We start from the raw sequence: 26,703 nt of genomic DNA on the forward strand, positions 1-26,703 counted from the left end.
TTTTATTAAGTTCTACTAGACAAAAGAAGTGTTTATAATTTATTTGTCAGAAACCTGAGCGAAGCTTTGAACATGTGCACATTCATGTACTGCTAGCACCCAGAGAACCAGTCAAAATTGGCAGCTGTCATTAGTTCAGATAGTATTCAAGCACAAAATGGTTGGTATGCTGAACAGTCTATAATAACATTCAAAAAAGATTAAAATTTTATATAAGCAAATGCTGTAGGTCTGTTAGAACCTTCTAGGTCTGCTACAGGTATACAAGTAGTGCCAAAGAATAATAAAGGTAGCTCAGTACTTACAGATCTTAAAATAAGAGTCAATTGCCTAATGCAGTATTTCAGCAGTACTTCAGCTCAGTTCAGCAGTATTTCAACTGCACCTCTTTCCTAATCTCCTCTTCTACATACTCCAGCTGGAGCCGCACCTCCTCCTTTTAGTCTTCTCACTGTTCTTAACTTGCACAAGTCTTGAGCAGCCTGTCAACCAGCCTCTCTTTTTCAATCAGCATTCACTGAGATGGTTTTTCTGTAGGCTGACGTACAGGCAGAGATGTAGACAATGAAATTCACACCCTTTCCTAATGCTAGTTTGTACATACAAAGAAAAAGGAAAAATCTAAATCTTGAAACAGTATATATTTTACTTCAATTATTTTTAACACCCTTCTGCAACCAATACAGTTAATTGCGAGCTAAATAACTTCATTTCCTCAGAGCCTTCATTTCGTATTAAAGTAATCACAAGATTGAAAGAATCAAAACTCTTGTCAGGATTTAGCAGATGTAGTTATGACAGTTAGTGATTGGTAGATTAAAGTTGAACTGCTGTGAAGACAAGTTATTTATAACCTATTTTTCTACTAAAAAAATGTTTTCAAAAATATTATGACCTGAAATGTGAGTGTTAAATCCATCTTTCTAAAAATTAGTAGTTTTAAGGTTTCTGATGAACATTGAGGTACTGTCTTCCCAACTTGTTCTGAGCAGATAAACAGAAGTCTACTTGAATGGATATTCCACAAAAGTTTGGGTTTCATTTATTCATTTATTTAAAAGACCCTTCCTCTGATTGAAATCTTCCACTGACACGAGAGAGGCTGACAGTCCGTCAATTAAAACTCACAACAGTAAACTAATTCCCTCCATGAATACACACTGTAAGCAGAACTGTACACTTAACAACCTCATTCCCACCCCTCACCCCGCTTTTATATTTCAGGGTTGTTTGCTAATTTTATTTCAACAACAGGTGTTATTTCCAAATACAGAAAAAATTCTTCAATGCCCTGATACACAAAGAAATGTCTCAGGAACGTGTTCTGTTTTAAACCTAGTTCTAGTTTCCCATTTCCCCTTTAAACTACTCTTTCCTTTTCCTCTGCACTTGAGGATCTAACAATCTAGTAAAAATGGTTACTCCCAATATCCGAGCACAACCACTTAATTCTTGCTCGTTATCAGCAGCCATTCAGAGGTTACTTTAAAATCCAAGGTTCCAGCACAGGATGCATCTTTTCAGCCACCCTACCTCAATAACGCAATGCTCCCTTCAATTTTCCTTGTCATAGATTTGTCGTGGTGAACAGGATTCTCGTAACTCAAGGCCAGCAAATGCAATTAAAATATAAATACTGAAAGCTCTGCTAATATGTAATGGATGTTGAAGATCTCAGTAGAAACAGTCAAATTGAAACTACTGGATCAGTTAAGCAAAGGGCATGTCCTACTTTTACTAATACTTTTGAGTACCTTTAAAATAAAAAGCTATTTTAGTGATAAAGACAAGCTTTAGGTATTTTACCCACCGCTCTAACCTTCAGAAGCTCAACATGTTATATGTATGTATATATTACACACACACACACATATATATATTTTCAAGGAAAAAAGTTGTAATTATTCTTTGCTTCATTAAGAAAAACTGTATTTCAATACTGAATTCTCAAACACCAATATGAAAGAAATACCAAGCACTTGCAACAGTCTTAATGCTTTTATGGCTTTTGATAAACCAGAGCCCTCAAATAGTATGGGCAGATGCAACATTAACCACCTGAAAGACAGCACAAGGAGTTAACTCCAAGAACTTAGCTAATTGAGACAACTAAACAAGAAACTTTACTTTTTCTTTGCCACTCAATGGAATTGTTAACCCCCACACACTTCAAAGCATGACCGCTGCACTAAAAATGCAGCATAGGTATTTTGACATTCTTGAAAACAAAAACCAAAAAAATAAAGAAATAAAAAATAAAAAAAAATAAAGAGATGCAGATGGCAGTTGATAGGCTACTGACAGGCAGTAAACAGGCTACAACACAACATGGCTAGGAGTGATGACAAATGAGTTTACTACAGAAGGGAATGACAGTAAGTGCCCTGGAAAGCGCTTGACCAAGTGATGCCCTTCATTCTAATGTTCTTTTAATAATAATAATAAAGTTAGAACTACTGCTGAAGGCTCACTGTTCTTCCTCTGTAATTCCTAATCCATCCTCCACGGTACCCCCCCTTCTTTTTCACGAGTCACATTCTTTTTTTGATAAGAGCTAAGGTCTTTATGTCAGAAGCCCTACTTCTTATCAAAAAGCAAGCAATTGATATCTTCTAATGATTCGGCTGTGTCACCTAAATCTCTTGCAATTCTTATTCCGTTCAGAGGGAAACAATGCACTATCACTATTTTATCATACTCAGCCTCCAGTTTTGGAGGGCTTTTTACAGAAATCTGTTTTTTCCCTTTGCACATTTATTGAAGTGGCATCTTGTCAAGCTGACATTCCAATGAAGACTGGACATTAATCTCCAGGTTTCATCAACAGTTTGTCTACTTAACAAGAACAGGTCAGTCCTCATTTGTTTGTTTGCTTTGTCATAAGCACCTCAACTTTTCTTGACTCAAGATCTTACAGCTGCTGCCAGGTGGTTGGGTAGAGTCACTAATATACAGCCATAGGTCAACCAAAAATAAATAATACAAATTTGAGCAATCATCTCTCCATCCCTTCACCAGTCAGTAGCAGCAATAACTGGTGAAGACCCATCAGTGTTCCACTACAATACAGATTTTCAACATACCCTAAGTTTTATCAATAAATCATAGTTCAGTTGCTTTGTTGATGAAAGTGCCTTAGAGTCCCTGTTTCTCTCCACTGACTACAGTGGAGTCAGATGCAACAGGAACTTTACTACTTCCAGCAAAAACAGAATCAAAAGCAGCTTCCTGCTCCTCTAAAGTCACAGCAGCAGTGGATCCTCTATCAGATGTGCCGACAAAGGATGGCCGTTGCTCCGTAATCCTTTCCAGGTCCACTGTTTTCCTACCTCTTCTTTTGCCCAGTATTTTGATGTAATTAGCTGGCACAAGTCCTGTTGTTTGGCCATCGTAACTAGCCAAAAGCCAACCACGGATTTTGGGTTGTTGTTCTGAAGAAGAAAACACAAATGCATTGTTACAAAACAATTCAAAATACGTTGCAGTTGAGGTACAAATACACCAGGAGGTAGAGGACAACTAATCACACAGAGAAAATAACTCTGTGATAAAAGGCAGATACAAATTAGTTCACAGGAGAAATGACTAGGATCTGCATTGGTGAGGTATTCTGAAGAGTACTGTGAAGCTGAAATTGTTGACACCATCAGATTTTTTCACAGGAAAAATATTTTTCACTGTTGTACAGTGCACATGAGGAAGAAATAGCCAAGACAGTAACCACAAAGTACTCCCTGGGTAAGTTTAGGTTGTGTCATACTTTAGGGAAATTGAACAAAATTATTCAGTGGGCTTTGTTAGAACGCATGTAATAACTAATGGACAAAAAAAAAAGCAGTAGCGATGAGGAGTTGGGTCCAACAAGGTGTTTTGTTTTTGTGAAATAAGTCATATTGTTACAGTCTGAAACGGGGGGACATATGATTAGAAAACAAATAAAAGATTAAAAGTTTACCTTTGGGTGCTAATTTGAGCATGTCACCAGCACGGAAAGAAATTTCTTCTTCTGAAAGAGCATTGAAGTCATATTCTGCTCTTCCAACTACATGATCATCTTCGCCACTTGCCCAGTTACTAGACACTGTTTCCAAATAGAAGTTAAGAAGTTACTTGCTTTGAATTAAGTGCTTGTTTGTTTTTAATAAAATAAAAATGGAGAAGACACCTTAACTGCCTCACTAAAAATTCTGACAGAGAACTGTCAGCAGTAACAAACAAATCATGATTTTGTAAGACAACATACCCAATAGCATCCCCCCCTTCCTCCTCAGCTGACGCATCTCATAGAAAGGACACAGAAATAGAAAGAAACCGTAATTTTTGAATCATACAAGGCATACCAAAAAACTGCATCCTAACTCAAGAGTAGGCTATTTAAACAGGCTGTTACCTGTATCACATGCCTAAAATTGTACCCCAGTATCTAGTTAACTTCCATTACTGAAATATAAGATTAATCTTTACACGTGATAACTAAGTGAACGTATACTCTGCACTTCTCTCACACAGCACATCATCTTACCTGTTTCTTCATCAGTGTATGTAGAAAGCAGTTTCCAAATCAGATAGGGACCTCCCATTATAACAGCAAAGAACAAGAAAATAGGCCAGGATTTTGCTGAGTTAGCTGCCTTGTCTTCAAGACCAACACGAGCTACTGTCCCCGCACTTTCAGCCCACAAATCCTCATTCTCAGAGCTCTTCCGCAAACCTAGTAACCGCTGTAGACGCTGGTAGAGATATCTTATAGTTCTCACTAAAGCGAAAGCTGAAAACACCTTTGTGAAGTGTATTCTGAGGCGGGAGAAGTGATTGGCTACATCCAACACGGCTCTGAAACTGTTGTACACAGCTGAAAATGTAGCATCCATCATCATGCTGACCGAGGCAAATGCATGCACGATACTTTCGATGGACTGAAAGGCGCCTCTGCTGCTCTCTTCAGCCTGCTGAACAAACCTGCTGGGAGGAATATCATCTGTACGAAAGCGGTTATAACCCAAACCACCATATCCATAACTGTAAGGACTATAGCTTCCATAAAAAGAGGTTCCATATGAACCATAGCCTGGAGTAAAAGAACTACTATAGGCTGGCCTGAAAGTGCTCAGACTGCTGCTTCCTGTTTGCTGTGATGGTCTTGGCAAAATAGGTGGAGGTATTCGTGCAACTGTGGGTTGTCCAGGTCTGGTCAGCAAGTTGTCACTCAAGTCAGGAGACCTAAACAAATTCAGACAATCAAGATCAGTACTCAAAATAAGGTTGCATTTTCGTTTTCCTCAGAGGTCTGGACTAACTATAAATATGATAGCGCGTTTCAGTAGTGCCAGGGTGAGGAATTTAGTAGCCAAACACCCAGTACATTGCACAATGTTTGTAAGAAGTAAAAAATTTAGCCAAGAAACACAGGTCTTTCAGGAAAAAAAAAAACATGAGATATTCTTTGTAAGGATGGAACTGCAACCCAACTGAATCATACAGATGGAAAAACCTTCAGCTAATTTATCATATAGACTAAGAAAGCAGGAAATGCTGCATCCAGATCTATCGCACCTGATGCTGTAACACCAAAGTTGTTTATCTCCATGCAAGACTGTCTTATACATGCAACCAAGAACATTTTGCAATATGAAAGCTTTATTTCCAATACTTGTTCTCATCTCTCCTAGATAATAAGCCAATGGTACAGGAGGAAAGAAGTCTGACAGCTCCTTTGAATCCACCCTTAGAGAAGAGGGTGGTGTGACCTAATTGAGAATCCAAACAATTATACAGCATATGCAAGGCCTTAGGGTCCCCTGCTTTTCCTTCTCTACCTAACCTTTCTAATAACCTTTATGCAGAACATTTAGAGATTGAATGCATTATCAGTTAGCAGAAAGAGGTATTACGAGCCTTTTTTTTTTTTTTTTTTTAATTAAATGAACTTCTAGCCATTTGCATGCCTGTAAATTTCGGTTGGTTTATCTATGCCCTTTGCAGTAAGTCTCTGAGTACTAACTAGGTTGGTATTTGACTTCTATCAACCAGATGCCAGCTTTTGCTCATTTCAATATGAAACATGCTTGCTATATCAGTTACACGTAAGATACAGAACAACTTCCTCTCAGCAAAACCTACAGTTTGCAAAACAGAGTATAATATTTGTATATTCATAATGTTTGCTTTTGCCATCTTAAACTTTAACTCTCTTAACAGTTAAAAACAGAAGCAAGAATAAGGTATTACCACAGAAGACACGCTACGCACCCAATAGTCACCTTAGGACACCTCACTTTTAAGCTCCTTGAAGCAATTTAAAATGAACTAGATAATCCCACCAAGAAAAATTACATTTCTACTCAGCAAGCTTCAGCTTGTGGTGGAAGCAGAAAGTTTTTGTTGGAAGTTCACTTTGGGGCTCACCTTTTGCCCAGTTTCAACTCACTCTAACTGCTACCGCTAGCGCCAAACATGCTACACAAGGCTGATCTTCAACCATCAAGCACTGATTTCTGGTAAAAAAAAAAAGGAACCGTACAACATCCCACGCTGTATTTTCGGGACACCCAGACGAAGGTAGTGGTGCCAGATGCCCCAGTTCCCCTTCCCCCCTTCTCACAAGGCGCAGCTCCCCCGCTCCCCGGAGGCCCACGCACCTCCACGGCCTCCCAAGCCAAAGCGGCGTGTTTTCCCACCCGGGTTCAGCTTCCCCACCGCGCACACCTTCCTCCTCCCCAAAACCTCCGACAAACGGCCCCAGCCCACCCCGGGGCGCCCCAGCCCCTCAGGCTCCGGCCCGACCTTTGAGCCGCCCTCAGGGAAGGCGGCCGGGGGGGGCGCTCCGGGGGGCCGATGGCAGCCGCCCGTCCCCAGCCCCAGCCGGGCCGCAGGCGTGCAGGCGACCCCCGGCGGCGGCCGCTCGTCCCCCGGCTGCCCCGCACTCACTGGAAGGCGGGCGCCACGGTGCCCGCCAGCCGCCGGTTCTCCCAGGGCTTGGGAGGCGGCGGCTGCGACGCCATCTCCGCCTCGCTGCGGGCCCGGCTGTGGGCACGGCCCGGCCCGGCCCGGCCCCCGGCGGGCGCGGCAGCACCGAGCAATCGGGCGGCGACGCGCTCCGCCGCTCCGCCCTGCCCTGCGCAGCCCTCGGCCGGCCCTGCCGCCCGCCCAGCGCCCGGCTCGGATCGAGGTGAGCGCGGCTCCCCGCGCCGAGGGCCGCTCTGAGGGGAGGCGCGCGGGCTTATGGCGGCCTGGGGGCGGCCGTGAGGAGCGGGGCGCGGAGGGAGCGGCTCCCGGAGCCGCCCCGGGAGCGGGGGTTCCCCAGGAACCTCCCCGGCTTCTTCCTTTTGGGTCTCCGGGTCTTGGCGGTGAGGGCGTGAGGCGTCGGCACGGCCGTGTCGTTCAGGTGGCAGGAAGCTGAATTAAGTTAGGCAGTGTCTGAAAGTACGTTTGTTTGTTTTTCCTTCTAAAATATAATTTCGAGTTTTCTACATACTCCTTGTTTTTATAGCCGACCATAAAGAATCCAAATCTCGTGGAAAATAATTGAATTAATAACTTTCCCTATTCTGTGAAGGTCTTCCATGGCTGAGGTATTTCTAATGCTATGCAACGGACGTTAGACATTTAATAAACTGTGAGTGGTGTGGGGAGTGCCAACATACCATGCTTCACACCATCTCATGCCATACAAAGCCTAGGGTGACATCAAATGTTGTCTAGAGGAGCTAAACCCCAAATAAAATCAGGTCTTTCGTCTGCCACTGGGCGATAGACATGGAATTTGTTGATAAAAGATGTTACAGAGGCAATGACAAAAATATGGGAGACACAAGAGATGGTTTTAATGAAAGATCTGTTAGTTTACCAACAGACAAATGATGGCAGCTCGGAAAAGTCCCCCAAAGCAGAGAGAACTGGAGACAGAGAGCACTTGACAGAGGTAGTATGCCCTGCACACACACATTTCCCTGTCATATCTGTTTGTCCCTGCTTTGGAAGACAGTACACTAATTGAACCTTTGGTGTGAACAATTGTAGTTATTATATGCGTCCGCAAGTTTCCTAGATAGCCAGTAAGTGTGAGTACCTCACTGGGAGTTATACGAGTCCTTTTATCCTTGAGTTGCTGAATTACGTTTATCCTTAGGTTTTTCCTTTTTTTTTCTCTTTTAATTTTAGAATTATCCAGCATGTCTTCGCTAACAGAAAAGGACAAACCAATTGTTCAGCTATTACTGAACACTGGCACTTGCCCACGATGTATTTTCAGGTTCTGCCGTGTGGGATCACAGACACTTTACAGACATCCATACAAGGTTTGTTCTTTGTATTCCTAATTAGAATGTGTGAACATATAAACGCAGTGTTCTTTGCACACTCCTTGGAGACGATGTTGAGTTCTCGGGCTCTTTGCCTGAGAGGAAAATGCTTTGCAGAATGAGTTATGGAGAATGACTGCTACACTGCAAATTTGAGAAATGACAAGAATGGTAGAATACAAGAATTGTTGTGGGTTTGATGTTAACATTGACTGAGAAAGTTGCTACATGTTACCTGGAAATACTGGTAAACAGGGCAGAGTAGCTTCTGCACAGCACGGATCTATCACTTAGCATAGCAGTGCAGCTATGACAGTTCCCTCCTTTCTTTTTCCTTTAATGTATTAAGTAGCAAAGATTCTGTGTGTCAGTGCAGTTGATACAGAGAAGGAACCATCTGTGTACTTTTGCCTCATACTTCTTTCTTTCAGTAGAATTGAATGGGGGGCTGTAACTAAAGAATGGCACAGCACAGGTGAATGATAAATTTACCGTTTTCAGTCAAACAGAGTGTTATTAGGTATCCTGTTTAGCAGATCTTACTGCTGAAATTCAATGTTCTCCTAATTTTTCCTAGTTGTGCACAATTATTCTTGCCCGTGTTCTAGTATTAGACATGTCTCAACTTGGTTTTGGCTATTTGCTCCTCTACCATATTGAGGTAGGTACCTCATATCTCTGAGGTATCATCATGTAGGCCAAATAAACATTGCCATTTACCTGGTCTAATCCCTTGTCTTTACGCTTGCATCTTATGGTGTTTGTTTTGATTTTTTTCACCTTTATTCAAGTTTAGACGCTCCAGAATTCATCTTTCAAATTTTTCTTCTTTATCCTTTTCCATTTTCTTTCAATCATTTGAGAAGCGTTCATTCCACATGCTGTTTTTCATTCTTTTGCAGCTCTACCCAATTTTCCTCGTGAGCTGTAACTATGCAGTAACTACTCTCTTTTTTATTGGAGATGTTTTAATAATTTTTTTTTCTGAACTATACCTTACCTCTATATGTCACCCTTCCTAAATTACAGACATGTAGTTAATTCTTCTCTCTCCTCACCAACACACCTTTGAATATTTGTAGGCTTCTCTCATTACATGAAGTTGTTCCTCCTCTGTCACGTGCATTTAATTTCACCCTCACATTTATCTGTTCTCATTTTCTTCTCATACTGTAGTGGCCAACTCTCTTCCTAGTCATCTTGGCTAATTGAGTTGGGGGAATTAAATGCTTACATAATCTAAATGACAAAAAGGCAATAAACACCTGTTTTCATTGAATAGCAATGGGGTTGATGATGAATGAATTTCTGCAAGTCAGTCTGTAAAATGTTTCCACTTTTCTTGGATGGTAAAGAAGTCTGTTCAGCAAAAATCAACGTCTTTGGGTAACATTTTGACAGAAATACAGTTTGTAGCTTTTTTAATTGTGCAGATGTCTTTTGGTATAAATTAAAAGGTATTAATTACATACACAAAGACTAAAGTTGGGTGGTTGCTACTGCCTTTCAGAGACATGTAAGTGCTTTTTACAGCATTTGATAAAAGAGGTGAAACCAACAACAGTAGGATCCTTCTGTTTGTGTTAGGATTTGATGAAGGATCTGAAAGAATTCCTGAAAAATAACCAACAAAAAGAAGATACAGCTGGTTTTGGCGTAGTTGATCCACCATGTAAGCGAATCAGACTTGAATACACAGAAGAGGTGCCTGATGATCTGAACCAGAATGGAGTGCTCAAGCAGATTCCTTTGGTTAATGATGACAATGCTGCTGTGGAGAACTCAACTGTGGAGGTTTGCAATGTGTGTTTGGGAATTCTTCAGGAGTTCTGCGAGGCTGACTTTGTCAAAAGGGTAAATAACCAGTTTTTAATCTATATGTGTACTTTTTAGGAGCTTTTGCATGTTGGGGCCTGCAGCAGGGAGCTGGTGATTAAAAACACCATACATACAGTTAAACAACTGAGAGAAAGAGCAAAACATTTACCCATTTTGAATATTTGAAGTGTAGGTGGCGCCATTCAACTACGTACTGCTCCTTGACATAGTGTTTGCATACCTCTTCTGCAGCTGCAGAATAGAATTTGTCAGTGTGACCATATTTTACCCAGGGTTTCTCATAATGTAACTTCAAAAATAGCAGTGCAGGTGCAATGGAATGACTGATAGAAACCTATTTTCCTAAGAAAAAGATTAACAGATATGTAGTTACATGAGTTTAGGAGATAACCTGAGGTTCAGCTGCATACAGTACAAATAAAACCTCACTGTAAATGATGATCTCTGTTCACTTTTTGCTATATAAAGGTAAAATGAGGGGGCATCAAATGCTGTGTTCTTCAGCTTGACTAAGTGTTCCTAATATAGCAGGAACATTTCTTTACCATATAGTACTATTTAGAAAGTCACAAAGGAAGACAATGTTTCAGTGATACAACAGATTGTAGATATTGAAGAAAATATGAATTAGGAGAGTACAGGCATAATGAGTGTTGTGAACATCTCTGAGCAATGAAGTTGCTTATGTGACAAACCTAAATATCAGCTAAAAAATTCTGCTTGCATTTGAAGAGTCTAACAGATTTAATAGGAAAACCAAGAATTTGGTTTAATAGCATGACTGTATAAAAAAACTAGGACTAAATAGAAAGCGTAGTATATAGTTTCTGTTGAAGTGTGTGATGCTTCTTTTTTGTTTCCATTGAAAGAGTGCATATATGTTTACTGAACCTACTTTTAAGACTTGTTTTGGAGATACACTCTTGCACAGCAATGGAAAATCTCACAGCATTTGTTACAGGCTCCACAAAACCAGATTCTCTTATGAGGAAATTTCCTTATTTGAGATGTTGATTTCATCTTGAAAGCTCGTAATTTGTCTTTGTTAACATTCACTAAAATCGCTGAAATTTTGTTCTTTTTCTCCATGTGTGTTTAAGCTTCCTTCCAGTAGAGACATGTAGCCATCAGTTTTCACTAGCTTACTTGAAAACATTTGATGCCTGTTTGGGTTCTCGCTTTATTTCCAGTGACAAACATGATTTTTGTATCAAAGCACAGTAGAAATCTAGGCGAAGTTCCCACTTATTTGTAGTGGTTGTATAGTAATCCTGAGAAAATGTAGGTGTTCTGTCGTAAACTGAAAGATGAAACATTCCGTTCTATTCTGTTACTTTGAAGACTGACTGAATTATTACTGTGGAAACCTGTTTGTTCCTGTCTTATCCCAGGACCTTAACATTTTTATTGTCATAGAATTATATCAGTGCCATGAAGAAAAATATTCTGAGTCAACTGTTCTAGACTTTGGTCACAGTGGTATAATTCCTTATGCCAAGATTTATGTATACAATTGGTTTTAACCATAAAATAATGAGTTTTGTTGTTTCATAATACCACAGCAATAAGAACAACAGTTCTTTAGTGTCTTCTTTTTTTTTTTTTTCCCTTTAAAAAAAGGGCTTATATTTCAATAAGTTGTTAGGGATTAGTCTAGTTTGTGTGTTTGGCATCTCTCTGAATGTGTATTAATATGGATTTACAGTGATGATGCTAGAATAAAGAATATCCTAAAAGATTATCTACTCACTTCCATTGCTGTAGTTTAACATTAACATTAAAATCCTTCCCTTACAGGTGTGTGAAAAGGTTAATTCTGCTGACTACCAGTTCACCAGTTTTGTATTTTCTGTGTCACTACCCCCACAGCTGTCTGTTAGGGAGGTAAGTTACAGATATATTTTCATAACTTAAATGCATATTAAAGAAAATAACTGTGAAAGGTATGAACTGGAGATTGTTGTTCATTTGCTTTTTCAAATAATAGCAATTAAAAATCAAACTTAAACACATGTTAGAAGTGACGTCTGCTCACCCCTTCCTTTTTGCTGAGTATTATTATAATTAATAAAGTGTCTGAGTTACTTCAGTTTTCAGTTAGCCCAGGAGTTACTTTACATCTGAAAAACTAAGAAGAGTTTCTCAAACCCTTAGTGTATTGTTCCGTTTGGTACAGATGCCCATTCTGCTTTGTGGATCTTCTTAGAGAAGGAATTGCACAGCTGGTGCCTTTCCTGAAATAAATGATAATTGGTACGGCAGAATACAAATGAAGAAATTTGAAGATAAACTCTTTACCTCCACAGCATTTTAAACGATGTAAAAATATGTATTTCACCTGTCTTGGGCATTGTTGAAAGTCTGGATTTGTGAAACTACAGTTGTAGGAGTTGTAAAACTGCTGATTTTGATGGCAATTCTAATCAAACTTAAATTGTTTACATTTCAGTCATTTAATTACAAAAGATAATGGTAGCATGGGCAGTATATAACCCAGATAATTTCTTTGAAAATCAAGGTAGAATACTAACTATAGTATAACTTGATTAATAAAGTGACAATTTTTGCTGAGTTGTGAGATGTTTTACGTGTTTCCTTGCTTTCCAATATAAAGTGATGCAAAAATACTCTTGCAAAGGGCAACATGGAAATCTTTAAAATAGATGCCTCCCATAGTAAGATGTAGTAGAAACTTCAGAATGAAGTCTTCCTGGATTTGCATATAGATCTGTGGTGACGACTGTTCTCATTCCACACAGCTTGATAGTTTAACTACCTAGTACACTTTTAGTGTTGAATAGTACTGTTAGTTCTTGCTTCTCAGGCAAATTCCAGTGCAATAACCGTGTTGTGCTGACATACGTTCTACTTCTAAGACTGATTGCACATCAGACTGTCTACTTCCTATCCAAAATTAAGCATGGTTGGGGTGTTCACCTCAGCTGTCACTATGTCTGGTAAAATAATACCAGAACAAATTGCTTTGGGCTTTCTGTCTGGATGAAGTCTCTTTACTCCCATTTCATTTTATGGTCATCCAAAAAAAATGAGATTAATCAAAAAATAAATAAATAAAGCACTTTCAGGCTAGGTAAGTACATGGATGCATGCATGTGCAGAACTCCAAATGTTGGTCAAAATTCCTCCAAATTGATTCCCAGGGTTAACCATAGAAGTGTAAACTTGTTTAAAAAAAAAAGAGAAGCCTTATTAGTTTCAGGGTGCCACTGATCAGGTCTTTTCAATTTCCAGTCTACCTTCCTTACGCTATTTATTGTAGTGACAGTGAGTGATCTAGCTTAAAAATATATTTTCCCCATAGCTTATGTATATAACTAAGAGGCAAGGAGAGAAAAACTAGGTGCTGCTGCTCTTTTGCAGCGTCCTTGTGGGTCTTTACCAGAATGCCTCGGTAGAGGGAGTTATTGCATCGCAGTTCTAGCTCGCTGATGTTCTCACGCTGGTCTGAACAAGTAGGGCATGTGTTTCTGTATGGTTTTGAGGCCGTCTTGGTTGCAAATGTTTTTGCAAAAAAATAATAGTTTGCTTCAGAGAGTTCCTCTTGCTGACTGAAATCTTGATGATGCTCGGCGTGGACTGGGAAAACTGACTTGACAAACGCGGTTAGTAGAAACCCAGATGTATTACTTTATAATAACTTTTTCTTCTAAGCGCAGTAAACTGTTAGTTTGATAAAAGGGATGAGATGATGTGATTGTTAAGCTGTCCGTCTGCTCCAGGTAAGGTTTCTGGTTCTTATGCTCAAGCAAACAAACAATACTACAGTGCTTGGTAGAACAAAGGGAATAAAAGCTGTGGGGTGGGTCCAGAAATGAATAGGTTGTATGAGATGAGTGAGTGGGAAGCTCTAAAAATATGTCTGTTCTCTTTGGAAACAGTTTCAGTTGAGCTGGAAGCAGGTCTGTGTTAGAAGGTTCCTTCTGTCTTTTCTGTTCCACACCTTCAGTCTTGCCAAATGCTAAAGCAGCTGTTTGTGCAGCGGTGTTCCAACTGGAGAGGTGAAAATGGTTGATCGTGGTGATGAGAGAGAATGTGTTTACAATCATGGGTTTTTGTTTAGCACCTATCCACTTACCACTTCAAAAACTAAGTGGTAAAAACAGTTCCTGCTATATAGTTACAGAAAAGCAGCAGGTAACAGAAGTTGCCATGTTTCAAGAAGTTTTGTGTTGAAACGATGATCTTTTGTTAAATTTTGCTATTAATTCTTTGAGCTGCACTCTACAAGAACACATGTAATTTTATCATAAAAGGACACCCCAAAGACAGACTCCCTCCCATTGACCTTTTGTATGACACACAGATTTTCTCTGACTTACTTAAAAAAATCAGAAACTGCCTTTTAATATTACCTTCAACTACTTTAATTATGATGGTTGTCATCCTGCCAAGCCTAAAATGTAGGACAGGAGCTGAAGGATAGGGGGACATAAAATTTACATTTGCATAGTATTTGTAACTGTAATGCAAAGAAGCTATCACCTCTTCCTACAAGTAGGATGTTTGATTAAAATAAATCATAAATACAAGAGTCCCAAGTTTATGTCAGACAACTATATTAGAATTTGAAGTGAGTCATGCCCTTCAAAAGGGTAACTGTTAGCTATGTCTGTAGTCTCAGTTGTGATCCATCATCCTGGTACTTGCTACAAGGACATTGATGCAAATAGCATCTGTAGTCATTACTCCCTGTAGGACTGTGTATACCTCATCATGGAATTCCCCATCTCGAAGCTCTTTTCTAATACAGAGAAAAAATGCTGTGGCTGGGATTGCACATGGTATTTCAACGGTTGCCACTGTGATTCCTCAGATAGCATTAGAATAATATCCTGCAGCTTGTAATCAATATAGTGCCTGTGCTAGTGTATTTCAGAAATATGTTTGCTGTTAAGCATTGCCCTGCAGGCTTGAGCTCTGTAATGAGCATTTTTCATTTTCAAACCACTTCACAAACATAAAGTAATTATGAAGTAGAGGGATCCAATCCCCTGCTTCGCGTACAGCTGGGAAAGAGCAGAGCAGGGGAATTAAGGCATAGGAGTAGAGGGACTGGTTGAATGTGATTTGGAATTTGGGATCTTTTGGCTTCTGTGCTCACAGTACCCTAATCTATTGTTTCGTCTTAACTGAAGGGGAAAAGTAATTTCTTTAATTTTCTTTCACTTTTGAAGTCAGGAGAGAGGAGATGAGATTTGACCTGTGGTCTTATTGTAGTGCAGTCGGTTTTCTGACACGCAGAAGTGTTCTCTAGTTTGTAATTGTGCCCCTATAAAACAGGGAAAGGGAGTGAGATTAGCCACCCAACGGAGTACCAAACCTGCAGTGTGCTTTAAATCAAGGAATTTGAGATTGTTTAAATTGGCATTTGTCAAAGGTGGATTTCTAGACCTGGTTCTGCGGTTGTCATATTTTCTAGTTCAGATGTATGTTCAAGGAAATTCAATTGGAAACTGTTTTTATTTATGATTTTATCTGGGTTATTATGCAAACAAGATTACAATATACTTCATGGCATTTTGTGAAGCAGTCTTACTCATACTGTCTACATATGCAGTATAATGAATCACACTGAATTTGAGTAAACAGTATTCCATCGATACAACTATATTTATTTTGTTCAGTGCTGTGCTGATTTGTGGATCATGTATCTAACAAAGTCCGTATTCTCTCTCCACCATCCCTCTTTCCCCTTAATATTTCTAGCACTGTTTTTAAGATTTTTCTCATTCTTTTAGATGTACCAAAGGAAAGATGATAGACATTTTTTGATTGAGTTCCTCTATCAGTGTGTAAAAGTGATATATGATGTGGTTCCTTCTGATTTCAACCAAAAGATGATGTGATCCTGGCTCTGCTCCTAAAAGTTTGATACATGTTTTCAAACCTCTTCATTATTTCCTTGACAACAGAGAGTAATTATTTTGACGGAGTTTGGGGTAGAGGGGGAGGATGTTTTTATTCTTAAAGCACCGTATATATCATATACAAAGCATAAAAGACAGGGAAGGGATTTAAGGTGCTGAAGAATGTAGATCAGTGATCTTCACTATTTTGGAGAGAGGGACTCTTATTTTTGGACATTGCATGTGTGTATATGGTTGTGGAGTCACCTTGCTCTGAATCTTTACTAGCAATCTGCAGTCCACAGATTGAAAACTACTCATTTTATTTTTCCATTGTAGTTGTTTCAAGACAAACAGCTTGGCTTTGAAATTCAGCTTCTGTGAGGATAGTGAGAACACTTAGGCGTTCAGACTGTGTGTAAACAGCACTGGTTCAATTAGTTAAGTAGTGTAACACCGGTCTTAATGTGACACAGTGGTTGTTAGCAGAGGAAGAACAGAGAATGTTGTTGCTTCATTGTGGAAAGTTTTCAATTGATTTTTTTTCTTATTAATGGCCCTTGCAATGATAGGCATTCTGTTGAAATGGAAATTTTGTACAGGTTTTTTGAGTACGCGTGTCCAGTATCACTTCTGGCAAAAGTAAATAAAGACCTAATACAAAGGCCATTTGAGGTCAAAGTTAAAATTTTGGTTAAATGCATTTCGGTTTAGTAATTCAGTTAGTATGTTTTCATTGCAAGGCAGAGAGTGACAGTCACTCTTAGCACATGCAGAGACAAAATTTAAAGCCTAAATCACTAAACAATTACTAAAGTGAAGTAACAGATCACTGTGTAGGATCAATATGTGAGTCCAAAGAGAAGTGAGTGAGACTGCAAAGAGATGCCCCTCTAAAATGTCTAGCTCCCCAGAGCAAAGTTGGGGAAAGATACACTTTTGGAAGCTTTTGGCATAAACACTGTTCTTCGGAAGTCTTCAATTTCTTGGACCTTTTAATTTTGCTCCAGTCTGGTAGTGTTGCACTGATTTGTTGGCTGATGCTTCCTTGTGCTTACTTTTGTATCTTTCTACTGTCCTTTCTTACCACAGGTAATTTTAATTCTGCTTTTGACCTTTGTTTCAGCCACTGTTAATTCTTGTACTGCTGAGTTCCAGTTGCCGGTGTGACACCTAAGTGATGTTCCTGGGCAGTGCCACATTAAAGGAGCCTGCTACGTTATGTTTTTTTTCCATAAATAAGGTTGCTAGAGGAGGGGAGTGAAAGCATTTACCATGCATGGATTGAGGACAATCCAGCATTGGAGCGGGTTGTCCAGAGAAGTGGGGCAGTCTCCATTACTGGAGGTTTTCAAGACCTAATTGGATAAAGCCCAGAGCAACCTGGTCTGATTACATAGCGGATTCTGTTTTAAGCACAAGGTTGGATAGAGACCTCTTGAGGTCCCCGAGTTATCCTCTGGTCTCTCATGTAAGATAAATATTGCTTCTTGGAACCTCCCTTCAAAGTAATGCACCAGGAGCTGCAGAAGGTGGCATTCACGGAGGATTTGCACAAAGCAACAGAAGGGCAGCTGGGAGGAAAAGAGGAAAAAAAGAAAAGGAGAATTCAAGGTGGAATCTGCTCAAGATTCTCAGATCAGATCTGCTAGCCTTTCCTAGGTATGCTGTGTAATAAATAATTGTTAGTGAATTCCAGCATTTGTACCAACAGCTTCTTCAGGTTTCTAATAGCGTTTCGTCTGTTCTTTAGCTTTTCCATATTCAGCCTGTGACTGCTTGACTGAGTGCTGAGCTTTAAATGAGGAGCAGTCCTCAGGGAAAGGCTTTGTGATTGCCATAAGAACAAGTATGTCATTTGTTTTCGTGTTTTTTATAATGGATGCTAACTGTATTAGATGTTTTTTAATAATATGCCAAATCAGTTTTCAAATAGCATCCATTCAGATGCTTTTTTTCATTTCTCTGTATGGCAGATAACTGGTAGTTGCACTTGACTTAGGCTGTCAGAGTCTTTTCCTAGTTATAGTGTTAATAACAAGTTTCAAACTCCTTTTAATGCAGCCTCTTCTGTTTTTAAAGCTAGATGGGATTTGAGGTGACTTGGTTGTCCGTTTGCAAACTGATGTCTTAGAAACGTATGCAGTTTGTTTCAGGGAGCTGGGATTTCCCGCTATCTTTTGTGTCACTTCCCAGGTCTCTCCAGCAGCAGACTGAATGCTCATTAGTACTCAGGAATATTAACTCGTTTTAAGTTTAGCCAGATGTACAAGTATATTTTGTATCACTAGGAACATTTTAAAAGTGGGTGTTTTTTTCTTAGTGTGGAGCTAGTGTTATCAGCAAGAGAAACCTAATTGTTTGCCCGTGTAGGACAAAACTGGTCCTTAGCTTTTCATGTGTTCAGGATTTAAACCTCCAGTGCATGTAAATGCTGTGATCAGAATATCAGAACAACTTTAAGCTTCGCCTCTGTATCTTCAATTATTTCTCAAATGCAAGAGTTGTTCTGGGGAAAAAAAAAAAAAAAAAGGAGTGTGTGGTGGTGGCATCTGCATTTGACATCATATGCCATATACACTTGTTCCTTCAAAATGTAGGGTGAAAATTCATATGTGATAAACGGAGATGTAGAGGGAGGAGTGCGTAAAAGCGAGAGCTTTTTCAAAGGGTTATAGAAAAGAATAATATGACACACTAGCTTTGGAAGGATTGTTTTAACCAGCATTTTAAAAATCTGCAAGTGGAAGAGGGAAATATCAAAATATTTGAGAAACAAGAAAATTTAGCTTAGCATAACAGGCCAAAAAAAAATCACTTCAAGTCTTTTCCTTTGACTATCAGCTTTTTGATGTCCAGAGTTCTCTGTCTGTCAGATTGTCCTAGGAACTGCTAGAAGTGGGGAGGGTGTCTCCCATGAAGACACTCTTTCTGCCATATAATCAACTCTTTTTTTAGATATGTTAAAGATACGTCAAGCTTCCGATTGATGTGATGGAAAATTGATTCAGTTGTCCGTCCCCCAAAAGCCTACCTGTGTTTCTATGAGTCTAGTGATGGAAGAATGAATAATAGAGTAAGGAACAGCTCACACATGCAGAGCAGGGGTCTTTTGGACACTCTGTGGAGGGAAGAACAAAAACCAACTCTGACCTTCAACTCCTAAATAAAAAATAAATTAAAATTCTAATACTTCCTTATTGTTCTGAGTTTTTTAAACTTTTTTTTTTTTTTTTTTAGTTATGCTAGCAGTCTCAAACAGTTGGGATTTTGAACCTTAATTTCAGCTGCATTTTTTTTTCTCTCTCTTCTTCCTGGGCATGGCTGGTGACATATAGCGTGCTGCTTGGCTGCTGGTAAAACAGGAAATGGGGTGAGTAATTTCTTTTGGCAACTCTCACATCACATCTACTAGTGAGTCCCCCAGATTTAGAGAAAGGAGAGATACTCTTACTATAACTTTTTTCCAGCATAGCAGAAATGAGAAACCACTTAATGCAATGGACCTGCTGAGATATGTATGTTAATAAAAATTTTTGAGCAATTAATTAATTAATATTGTATTTTCAAGATCAAGACAGTTACTTTCATATAAAGGTGCTTCTGCTAACATTGTGGAACATGTAGAAGCACTTCCTATATTCTCGGCTCAGATTTTAACTTACTTGGTATGTTTAAAGCTAATCAGAAGGAAATTCAGAATTAGGATATGCTGTCATTTTATTTTATTTTTTATTTTTTTAAAATCATCTGCAGCTTGTTGTCTTGCTGCATCTTGTCGTCTGTCTGACAAGTCCTCTTCACCATTTGTCTATATAAAACATTGTGAAGACAAGAAGATGATGTCTTGTTATGATCCTATTGTTCAGTTTACACAATGCTTACAAAGGATAAGATGGCACCTGGGGTTTGTTTTGTATCCTGGTTTAACCTTAATTGAGGTTTCTTATCTCATTTGCCTTGTGTGGTGTGCTTATTGCTGGGACATGGCATTTCAGCTTGGAGTGCAGGCTGTCTATATAATTGTACAACTTCCAGTTAACTTAATGGTCCTGGGAGATCCCATGATGCCACCTGTGAGCCAGAATCGTGTTGTACACTGATGACATAATGGAATATGGACCTCTTGGTTTTGCCACCGTATCAGATTTAGCTTACATTAATAGTGGCTGAACATTTTTAGTCAGGTAATGGTGAAAAGTCAGTTGAGTGGTAGCAGAAAGATGTTATTGTGGTGAGAGCAATTTAGCTTTGACTCTGCTTTTTACCCTCAGTGTTTTGAAATAAATGAGTGATTTTTTTTCTACTGCGGGACACTCCCGTTCCTGGCCAAATGAGAACATGAAGAGCCATTTTGAGTGGATAGGCTGGCTCTGTTGACAAGAGAAAATAAATCCACTTGTCTCAAAGTTAGTTGAAGATACTGGTTTATTCTTTGGTGGAAGCGATCCTGAGTGGAAGTACTGTTTTAAGATATTTATAGAAAGCCAGAGTAAAAGTTGATGAGTCACTTCTTACTTTGAGAGTAATTTAAAAGTCATTGTTTCATTAAATTGCTTGAGAGAAGATTAGCTTGTATAGGGCACATCTTGCCTGAGTAGCCATTGGTGCCATTTGTTTAGGAGGACATGTGCTTTGCTTTGTAAGTTCGTAAGCAAAGGGGTTGAGATCATATGCTGGCGTTCTTACAGGCGTCTGCTTCTTTTAACTTCTCTCTGCATGGGTGAAGATGGGGGAGTCAAGGCCTGGTCTTGTACCTATAGAGTCAGATCCCAGCGAGTTCAGCTGAGGTTTTCACCTGGAATTTTCCCCTTAGGAATTTGTGTCCACTGGAGTTCATGCCCTCCTTTAATGAAGGACTGATTCGTCCTTTTAACAACAAAAAATAAGTCTTACAGAAGGTGGTTTTTTGTTCATTTGTTTACAACAAAGGATTTTTTTTTGGTGTATCTCTTCCTAAGCTTTTCTTTGTGTAGACTCTAGAAAGGCTTTTGCAACTTTTGATCTACCATGAAACTCTGCCATGAGTTTCCTCAGTGCATGTTCTCTCACACAGGAAGAAACATAATCTATTTTTAAATTTTTAATGAAAGAAACACTGGCAAATAGAAACAGGGCAAAGCAAGACATTACCTTGACTAGAACCTGGATAAGAGGCTCCTTAGCAAATAGCACAGGTGCTGCCCTGCAGGATCCGGATACTCGGTTTACTTAAGCTGAACTAGATGTTGATTTACTATCAGAAGTATCCCGGCTCCATCTGCATGTACCTTCTGTCTTTCTTCTGTTAACATAAGTGCTTATGTGACCACCTGGAGAGCTGATCATCTCACTGATCTGGTTGGAAAAAAAGAAACCAACCTTTTTTTTTCTTTTTTTTTTTTTTTCGTGGATTAGGGTTTGCTTTAAATGGCATGGTATGATTTACCATGATGTGTTGCATCCGCATGTGTGTGTTTATGTGCTTACTGTGAAGCATCTTACCTGGAATCCCTGTCTGGCCTTAATGTTTCCTCAATGCCTTTTTTATTAATTCAGTACAAAGCTTCACTGCTGTTACAGGAGGTCTTGGAACAGCCTTTCATTCTTTCATGCTGTGATCTGTACGCTTAGTGTGTTAGTCCATTTCATTTGTACACTGCTTGTTTACCTCGGATGAGCTACTTAATTCTGTCTAGAAATATCATATGTCATGTATCTATCTTTGACAGACTCCTGTGCAAGTTATTATCTCTTTATGTATGTGATTCAGAAAACTGGGCCTTTCCTTGGCAAAGGATGACATCGTTCAACTGAAAGAAGCTTACAAGTGGATTATTCATCCCCAGTTGTCGGAGGAGTTGGGTGTTCCCGCTGATGGAAAGGTATTGTATAAATAAAAAAGCACTTTCTTTTATGTGTGTATACGTGTATAGATAGGTAGAAATATATATATGTATACAATTTTTATCATTAACAGATAAACAAGTTGCACTGCTTTTATATTCACTGTAGGGGGAAGGAGAGCAGGGGAGTTCTTTTAACATGAGATCCCCAAGTCTCAATGCCAAGGGGTTCAACTTCCATTTTTATACACAGAGATCATTGAGTATGCTGGGACCACTGCAGTCTTCTGCTAAATCTCTTGCTCTTGGGCTGCCACCCTCCTTTTACAAATGAGACTTTTCCAGGATCTTTGTTTTTTGGAGACTAAGCAATGCTTATATATTCCTTCTTTGCTCTCCTATTACTGCCAACACTTTTACTGTTTTGTGAGATAAATTTTTCAGGTTACTTGCATGTTATATACTGTGTTTGGAATATATTTCTGAAACATACTAAAGGAGGGAAGACTGGTCCTTGTTGACTTTAATGACTGCTAGAGATAGACATGTTGGAACCTGCAGTACTAGTAAACAGGCAACAGGAATGTTGTCTCAAACTGTATTTTCAACTTTCAGGTTCTGACTAACATCCCGCAAATGTTTCTGAAAAACGTTGACTGTATGTGACATTCAGAAGTTGTCAGGCAAATTCAGAAACACCATCATCTTGACTGTAAAATCTCTGCAAACATGGCTAAAAATCCTGCTGAAGACAAAGCAGTCTGTAGTTTTTACTTGTCATCAGCCGTAGGACTGACCCCGGGACTAGTCTCAGTCGTTAAGTTGATTTGTCAACTTCCGTAGTAATTACAGATTGTCTTTTCCCAGGAGTGCTAATTGAAAGCATCCCTTTTGTCTTAGTGAAGAGAGAATCACTCAGTCACCCTGAAGATAATCCAAGAAGAAACAAACTTCTTACATACTGAGTTAGCAAAAGCTTTACAACACTTAGGCACTGAGCCACTTCAGACACCATTGTACCATAAAAGTTACTTGTGTAGTACTCTTTATCTACAAGCCACTTGAATATTAGCCAATCTTTTCAATAGCCCTCTTGAGGTATACTGGTATCTGAATAACAGAAGTAATGAGTGTTGTTTGCCCAAGGCCAAAGAGGGAATTGGGGGTAGAATTGAGATTACACTAGAGTTTCTAGTCTAGCTGTCAATCCACTAGGACATGTTGCCTTTCTTTGCCCCAAGGCCATCCAGTCATTGCAAACGAAGCCCCTGACAAAATTCTTCAGTGGTGACTACTACAGGGTTTTTATCTTTATTCCACGCTATGCACTGCTCTCCCAGAAGGTGTGTTAAGTTTAGTGACCGTAATAGGCTTTGAGCATATACTGTCTCTGACTCAATTCCCCCTGTGCAAAATGGGGCCAGTATCTATGATGTGTAGGTCACTCATGTTATTGAAGTGCTCTGAGATCATCTTTGGGTACTTCAGAAATGCAAATGCCATTATGGCACAAGTTTTAATGTCTTTCTTTAGATTGTGTTGTAGAATAAGTTCTCTTTTGCGTACCTCTTTACTATTTTCCTAGTATTACAATAAGTATGCTTGAGAATATCCTCCTGGTTTGTTTAACAAAGTATTACCACCCCCACCTTTTTTTTTTTTTTAATTTAGAGTTTGTTTGAAGTTAGCGTGGTCTTTGCTCACCCAGAAACAGATGAGGAGTGCCGTTTCCTGTAAGTTTTGATATAAATAACAAAAGATCTTTATCTAAATATTGTGCAACTTTGTTGGTTTGGATTTGCTACAGATGAGAATATGCAGTGTTTATAAACTCGAATGGGCCCTGAGTTTAAACTCCCTCATATTCAGATAGAGCTGCAAAGCTTAAAGTTATGCCACCTCTGTCTGGTTAATTCTGTGCTTTAAAGCCAATAAACAAAATCATCCAGAATTTTGATTTGGACTGGAAGGAGAACATTTGGAAAAAGTTGTAGAATTTCAGCCCTTTTCAAACTCATTACCCTCCTCAACATGGCTGTATCATTTCAAAAAAATAAACTCAAAACACATAGTTGAGGGTGGGGGAATCTTCTGAGGTCATGTCTAGGTTTTCCTGTTCTCATCCTGCTCATGGATGGGAGGGAAGGTTTAGAAGTGGGTTCATCCAAATTAGCTGCTTGATTAAAAGAAACAGAAGTTCCCTGGCCACCACACACTATCTTTGTCCTGGCCCAACAGAGCATTTGCTGTATAAATCCTTCTTTAACACAAAGAAGCAAAATATTTCTGTGAATTTAGCTACCATTGAATCTGATTTCTCAAAATCTGGCAGTAGTATATTCTGGATAATTAGGTTCGCTCTTCCTGTTTGCTGATGCTTCCTGGAAAAGTTGAGTTTCACTCGGTATCATCACTTGTGCTCCTACGACAAGTTAAATCCTAACAGAGGCAGAGGCTCCTCATAGAATTTCTGACTTCTGCGTCATGTAGTGACTTCATCCCTGGAGACAAGATATCTCCTTTGCAGCCCTTATTGATTTCCCTCGTTGTACCTCTTCTGGCAATTTGTGAGTGCCCAGCCTGCCACCTTCTTAGTTTTCAACAACTGCATGCTCAGTGGCAGACCTAGTATTAGGAACAAAGTATTATCAGCATTTGCTGAATTTCTTTCCTTTCCAGCATCTTAAAGACTGGGCAAATGAAAAAGTATTGGAGCCAAACTGCAATTTTACCCACATTCCTATAAAAACACAAAAGTTTCCAGCATACCTGTGTTCTTATTTACTTAATTTTACTTGATCAGTTCTCATGTCCTGTAGTGCTCTCCCTTCCTCTGAAACCTGGCAGCTCTTATTTTCAGCTCATCTTCCCAGTACTTTTTTGTGACCTTTCAAAAATATTGATGCCAAGCATGTTGTGATGCCAGTGTTGGTGCTCCAAGAGGAATAGCTGTAGAAGGGAAAATTGTAAAGAATTTGTTCCACATTCCAGCTACTCAGGTCTATTCCATGTGTCATGACATCCCTTTATTTGCTTTCTCTTTGTGGCATACTTAAACAGCAATTGAGATTTTGGGTAATCTTCTGAAATAACACATTCCCTAACTTAATTTTGTGGTAGTTTCTCAGGTGTCAGGACATTCTCCATATGTGGAAGGTTGGCTCTGGACATGTCTGGGGCAATGTTTTAGTTTCAGAATAAATAGGGAAAATTGGTAATTGTCAGAGCTTCAGTAATGACAGTCGTATGGAAGCAAAGTTAAGACCTTGACTCAACCTGGAGAAGTCCTCCCAGCTCCAAGTATGCTTTTGGATAGGATTTCCAAGTATGACATCTGCAATTTCTCCTCTCTCAAGCTGTTTTTACAAAATCATGTGTAGGTATGTGTGCCAAAACGACCCTTGGTTTGATGTGGAAGGTCAAATTGGCTCTTGTTAGTTTATATTTGGAGATTTATATTTAAATTCTGGAAGAGGGGATTTGTGATGCTTTGTGTCAAAACTGACCGGGAAAGCTTCTTGTATAGAAACTGCAAGAGGTCAGACCTACTTCTTTATAGTCTACAGTAGTTATAAAAGTGTTGAAAAGCACCACCAAGAATTGATAAACTGTGTTGTAGGCTAGAAATCATCTCTTACTGCATACACAGAAATCCACTAATAGGAACAATAATTTCCTTTACAGTACTCAGAAAAAATGTTTCACTGACTTGGCTTTCACTTTTGTGAAGCAACCAATAGTTTCCTTTTGAAGGGGCAAAACACAAATGATATCAAACACCTGGGGTTACTTTTTTCTGTAGTAAGTTGAATTTTCCTATCCAGAAGCAGCAATTTGTGTTTCTGGTTTGGATATGTTTAATTTGCAGCGTACATTGTCTAAGAGCAGGAAATACAGATTTCAAGATGTCAGCATACCTTGAGGAGAACTTAAACATTGATCATAACATTTATTGAGAAGGATTGAAAAGGACTGAAAGATAAACTTCTTACGTGCTTTTCCATCCCATCTCAAAACTGAGGAACATTTGTGTTGGTCAGAGCAATACAGGCTTACACAGCTTTGTGATTTATCTCTAGATCAGGCAATGCACACTTTCCACCATTTGCGGTTTAGGATAAAATTGATTTAAAAATCTGGTCTGTGCTAAGCTGTGGAAGTGAGATGCTGGGCATATTGGGATACAAAGACCATTTACATGCTATGCTTGTCTGTCCCTGATTTTTTGTTTTGTTTGTTTTTTGCTTTTTCTGTAAGAGTAGCAGCTAATTTTCATCTCTCTATTCAGAGCCACAGCCTGTCCGGATTGTTTCAAGCCAGCAAAAAACAAACAGGTAGGATCTCATCATTGTTGTATTTCCTTTCTGACATTCAAAATTTCACAGCTGTAGCTACAATGAAGAACTTACCTGGGTATTCAGTCTGTGTTTAATGTCTGTTTTTCCTTCATCAGAAATGTCCCGGAATTTTCAGTTGTCTGAAAATAAAGTCATCTCCTTTTATTCGCTTAACATTTCTTTCCTTAGGAGAACTACGACCTTGTTGCTTTTCTTTAGCTCATTAATTTTCCAGATTGTCCAAAGGAATACTTTAGGACTGTTCTCTGTAAATACATCCCTTCAGATGTAAGAATTTGATTCTCATGCATTAAAAGTAGCATAAAATACGATCCTCGAGCTCTCTGTAGGTAAAACAGTTCAGATAAGTCACACTGTGAAGAGGAGACTCCGCAGCTGAAAGAGAATGATCACACCAGAGTTTTCACGTCCTCTGATCTGAATGAAAGACACAGTACATCCAGGGTGGTTTTATCCTGTCTACTTCTGGAGCAGGGGAAGAAAGAAAAGGGACCTTGCCACGCGTTGCATACCC

At 39.2% G+C, this 26,703-nt stretch overlaps 2 protein-coding genes across 5 annotated transcripts in view; one reads left to right on the top strand and one right to left on the bottom strand.

Annotated features, from left to right (window-relative positions):
• Window positions 1–27: 27 nt before the first annotated feature.
• PEX13 (peroxisomal biogenesis factor 13) lies at window positions 28–7,084 on the bottom strand. The gene is made up of 4 exons (XM_048060726.2): window positions 6,928–7,084; window positions 4,523–5,220; window positions 3,956–4,081; window positions 28–3,431 (listed from the first exon to the last, which is right to left on the bottom strand). Exons 1-4 carry the CDS (start codon window positions 6,999–7,001, stop codon window positions 3,136–3,138), a joined length of 1,194 nt encoding a protein of 397 aa, XP_047916683.2. The 5' UTR covers window positions 7,002–7,084; the 3' UTR covers window positions 28–3,135.
• The window catches only part of PUS10 (pseudouridine synthase 10), a 33,234-nt gene continuing 13,570 nt past the window's right edge, over window positions 7,040–26,703 (top strand). The window contains exons 1-8 of one of the 4 annotated variants that reach the window (XM_048060723.2): window positions 7,040–7,168; window positions 8,161–8,297; window positions 9,888–10,154; window positions 11,937–12,023; window positions 19,345–19,379; window positions 21,759–21,870; window positions 23,503–23,564; window positions 26,120–26,165. In XM_048060723.2, the coding sequence (XP_047916680.2) occupies window positions 8,172–8,297; window positions 9,888–10,154; window positions 11,937–12,023; window positions 19,345–19,379; window positions 21,759–21,870; window positions 23,503–23,564; window positions 26,120–26,165 (735 nt within the window). In that variant the 5' untranslated portion in view covers window positions 7,040–7,168; window positions 8,161–8,171. Of the gene's footprint in view, window positions 7,169–7,229; window positions 7,423–8,160; window positions 8,298–9,887; window positions 10,155–11,936; window positions 12,024–17,189; window positions 17,669–17,759; window positions 17,856–19,344; window positions 19,380–21,758; window positions 21,871–23,502; window positions 23,565–26,119; window positions 26,166–26,703 lie in introns of those variants that run through there. The other 3 variants (XM_013182135.3, XM_066995374.1, XM_048060724.2) reach the window with 3 other exon arrangements.

This window comes from Anser cygnoides, chromosome 3 (assembly GCF_040182565.1).
Source record: "Anser cygnoides isolate HZ-2024a breed goose chromosome 3, Taihu_goose_T2T_genome, whole genome shotgun sequence".
NCBI lineage: Eukaryota > Metazoa > Chordata > Aves > Anseriformes > Anatidae > Anser > Anser cygnoides.

Coding starts and splice junctions, on each gene's coding strand:
- PEX13 (XM_048060726.2), bottom strand. CDS start 7,001: ATGGCGTCGCAGCCGCCGCCTCCCAAGCCCTGGGAGAACCGGCGGCTG. Junction 5,221..6,927: donor ACCGTGGCGCCCGCCTTCCA/GTGAGTGCGGGG, acceptor GAATTTGTTTAG/GTCTCCTGACTTGAGTGACA. Junction 3,432..3,955: donor GCTCAAATTAGCACCCAAAG/GTAAACTTTTAA, acceptor TTTCTTCTTCAG/AACAACAACCCAAAATCCGT.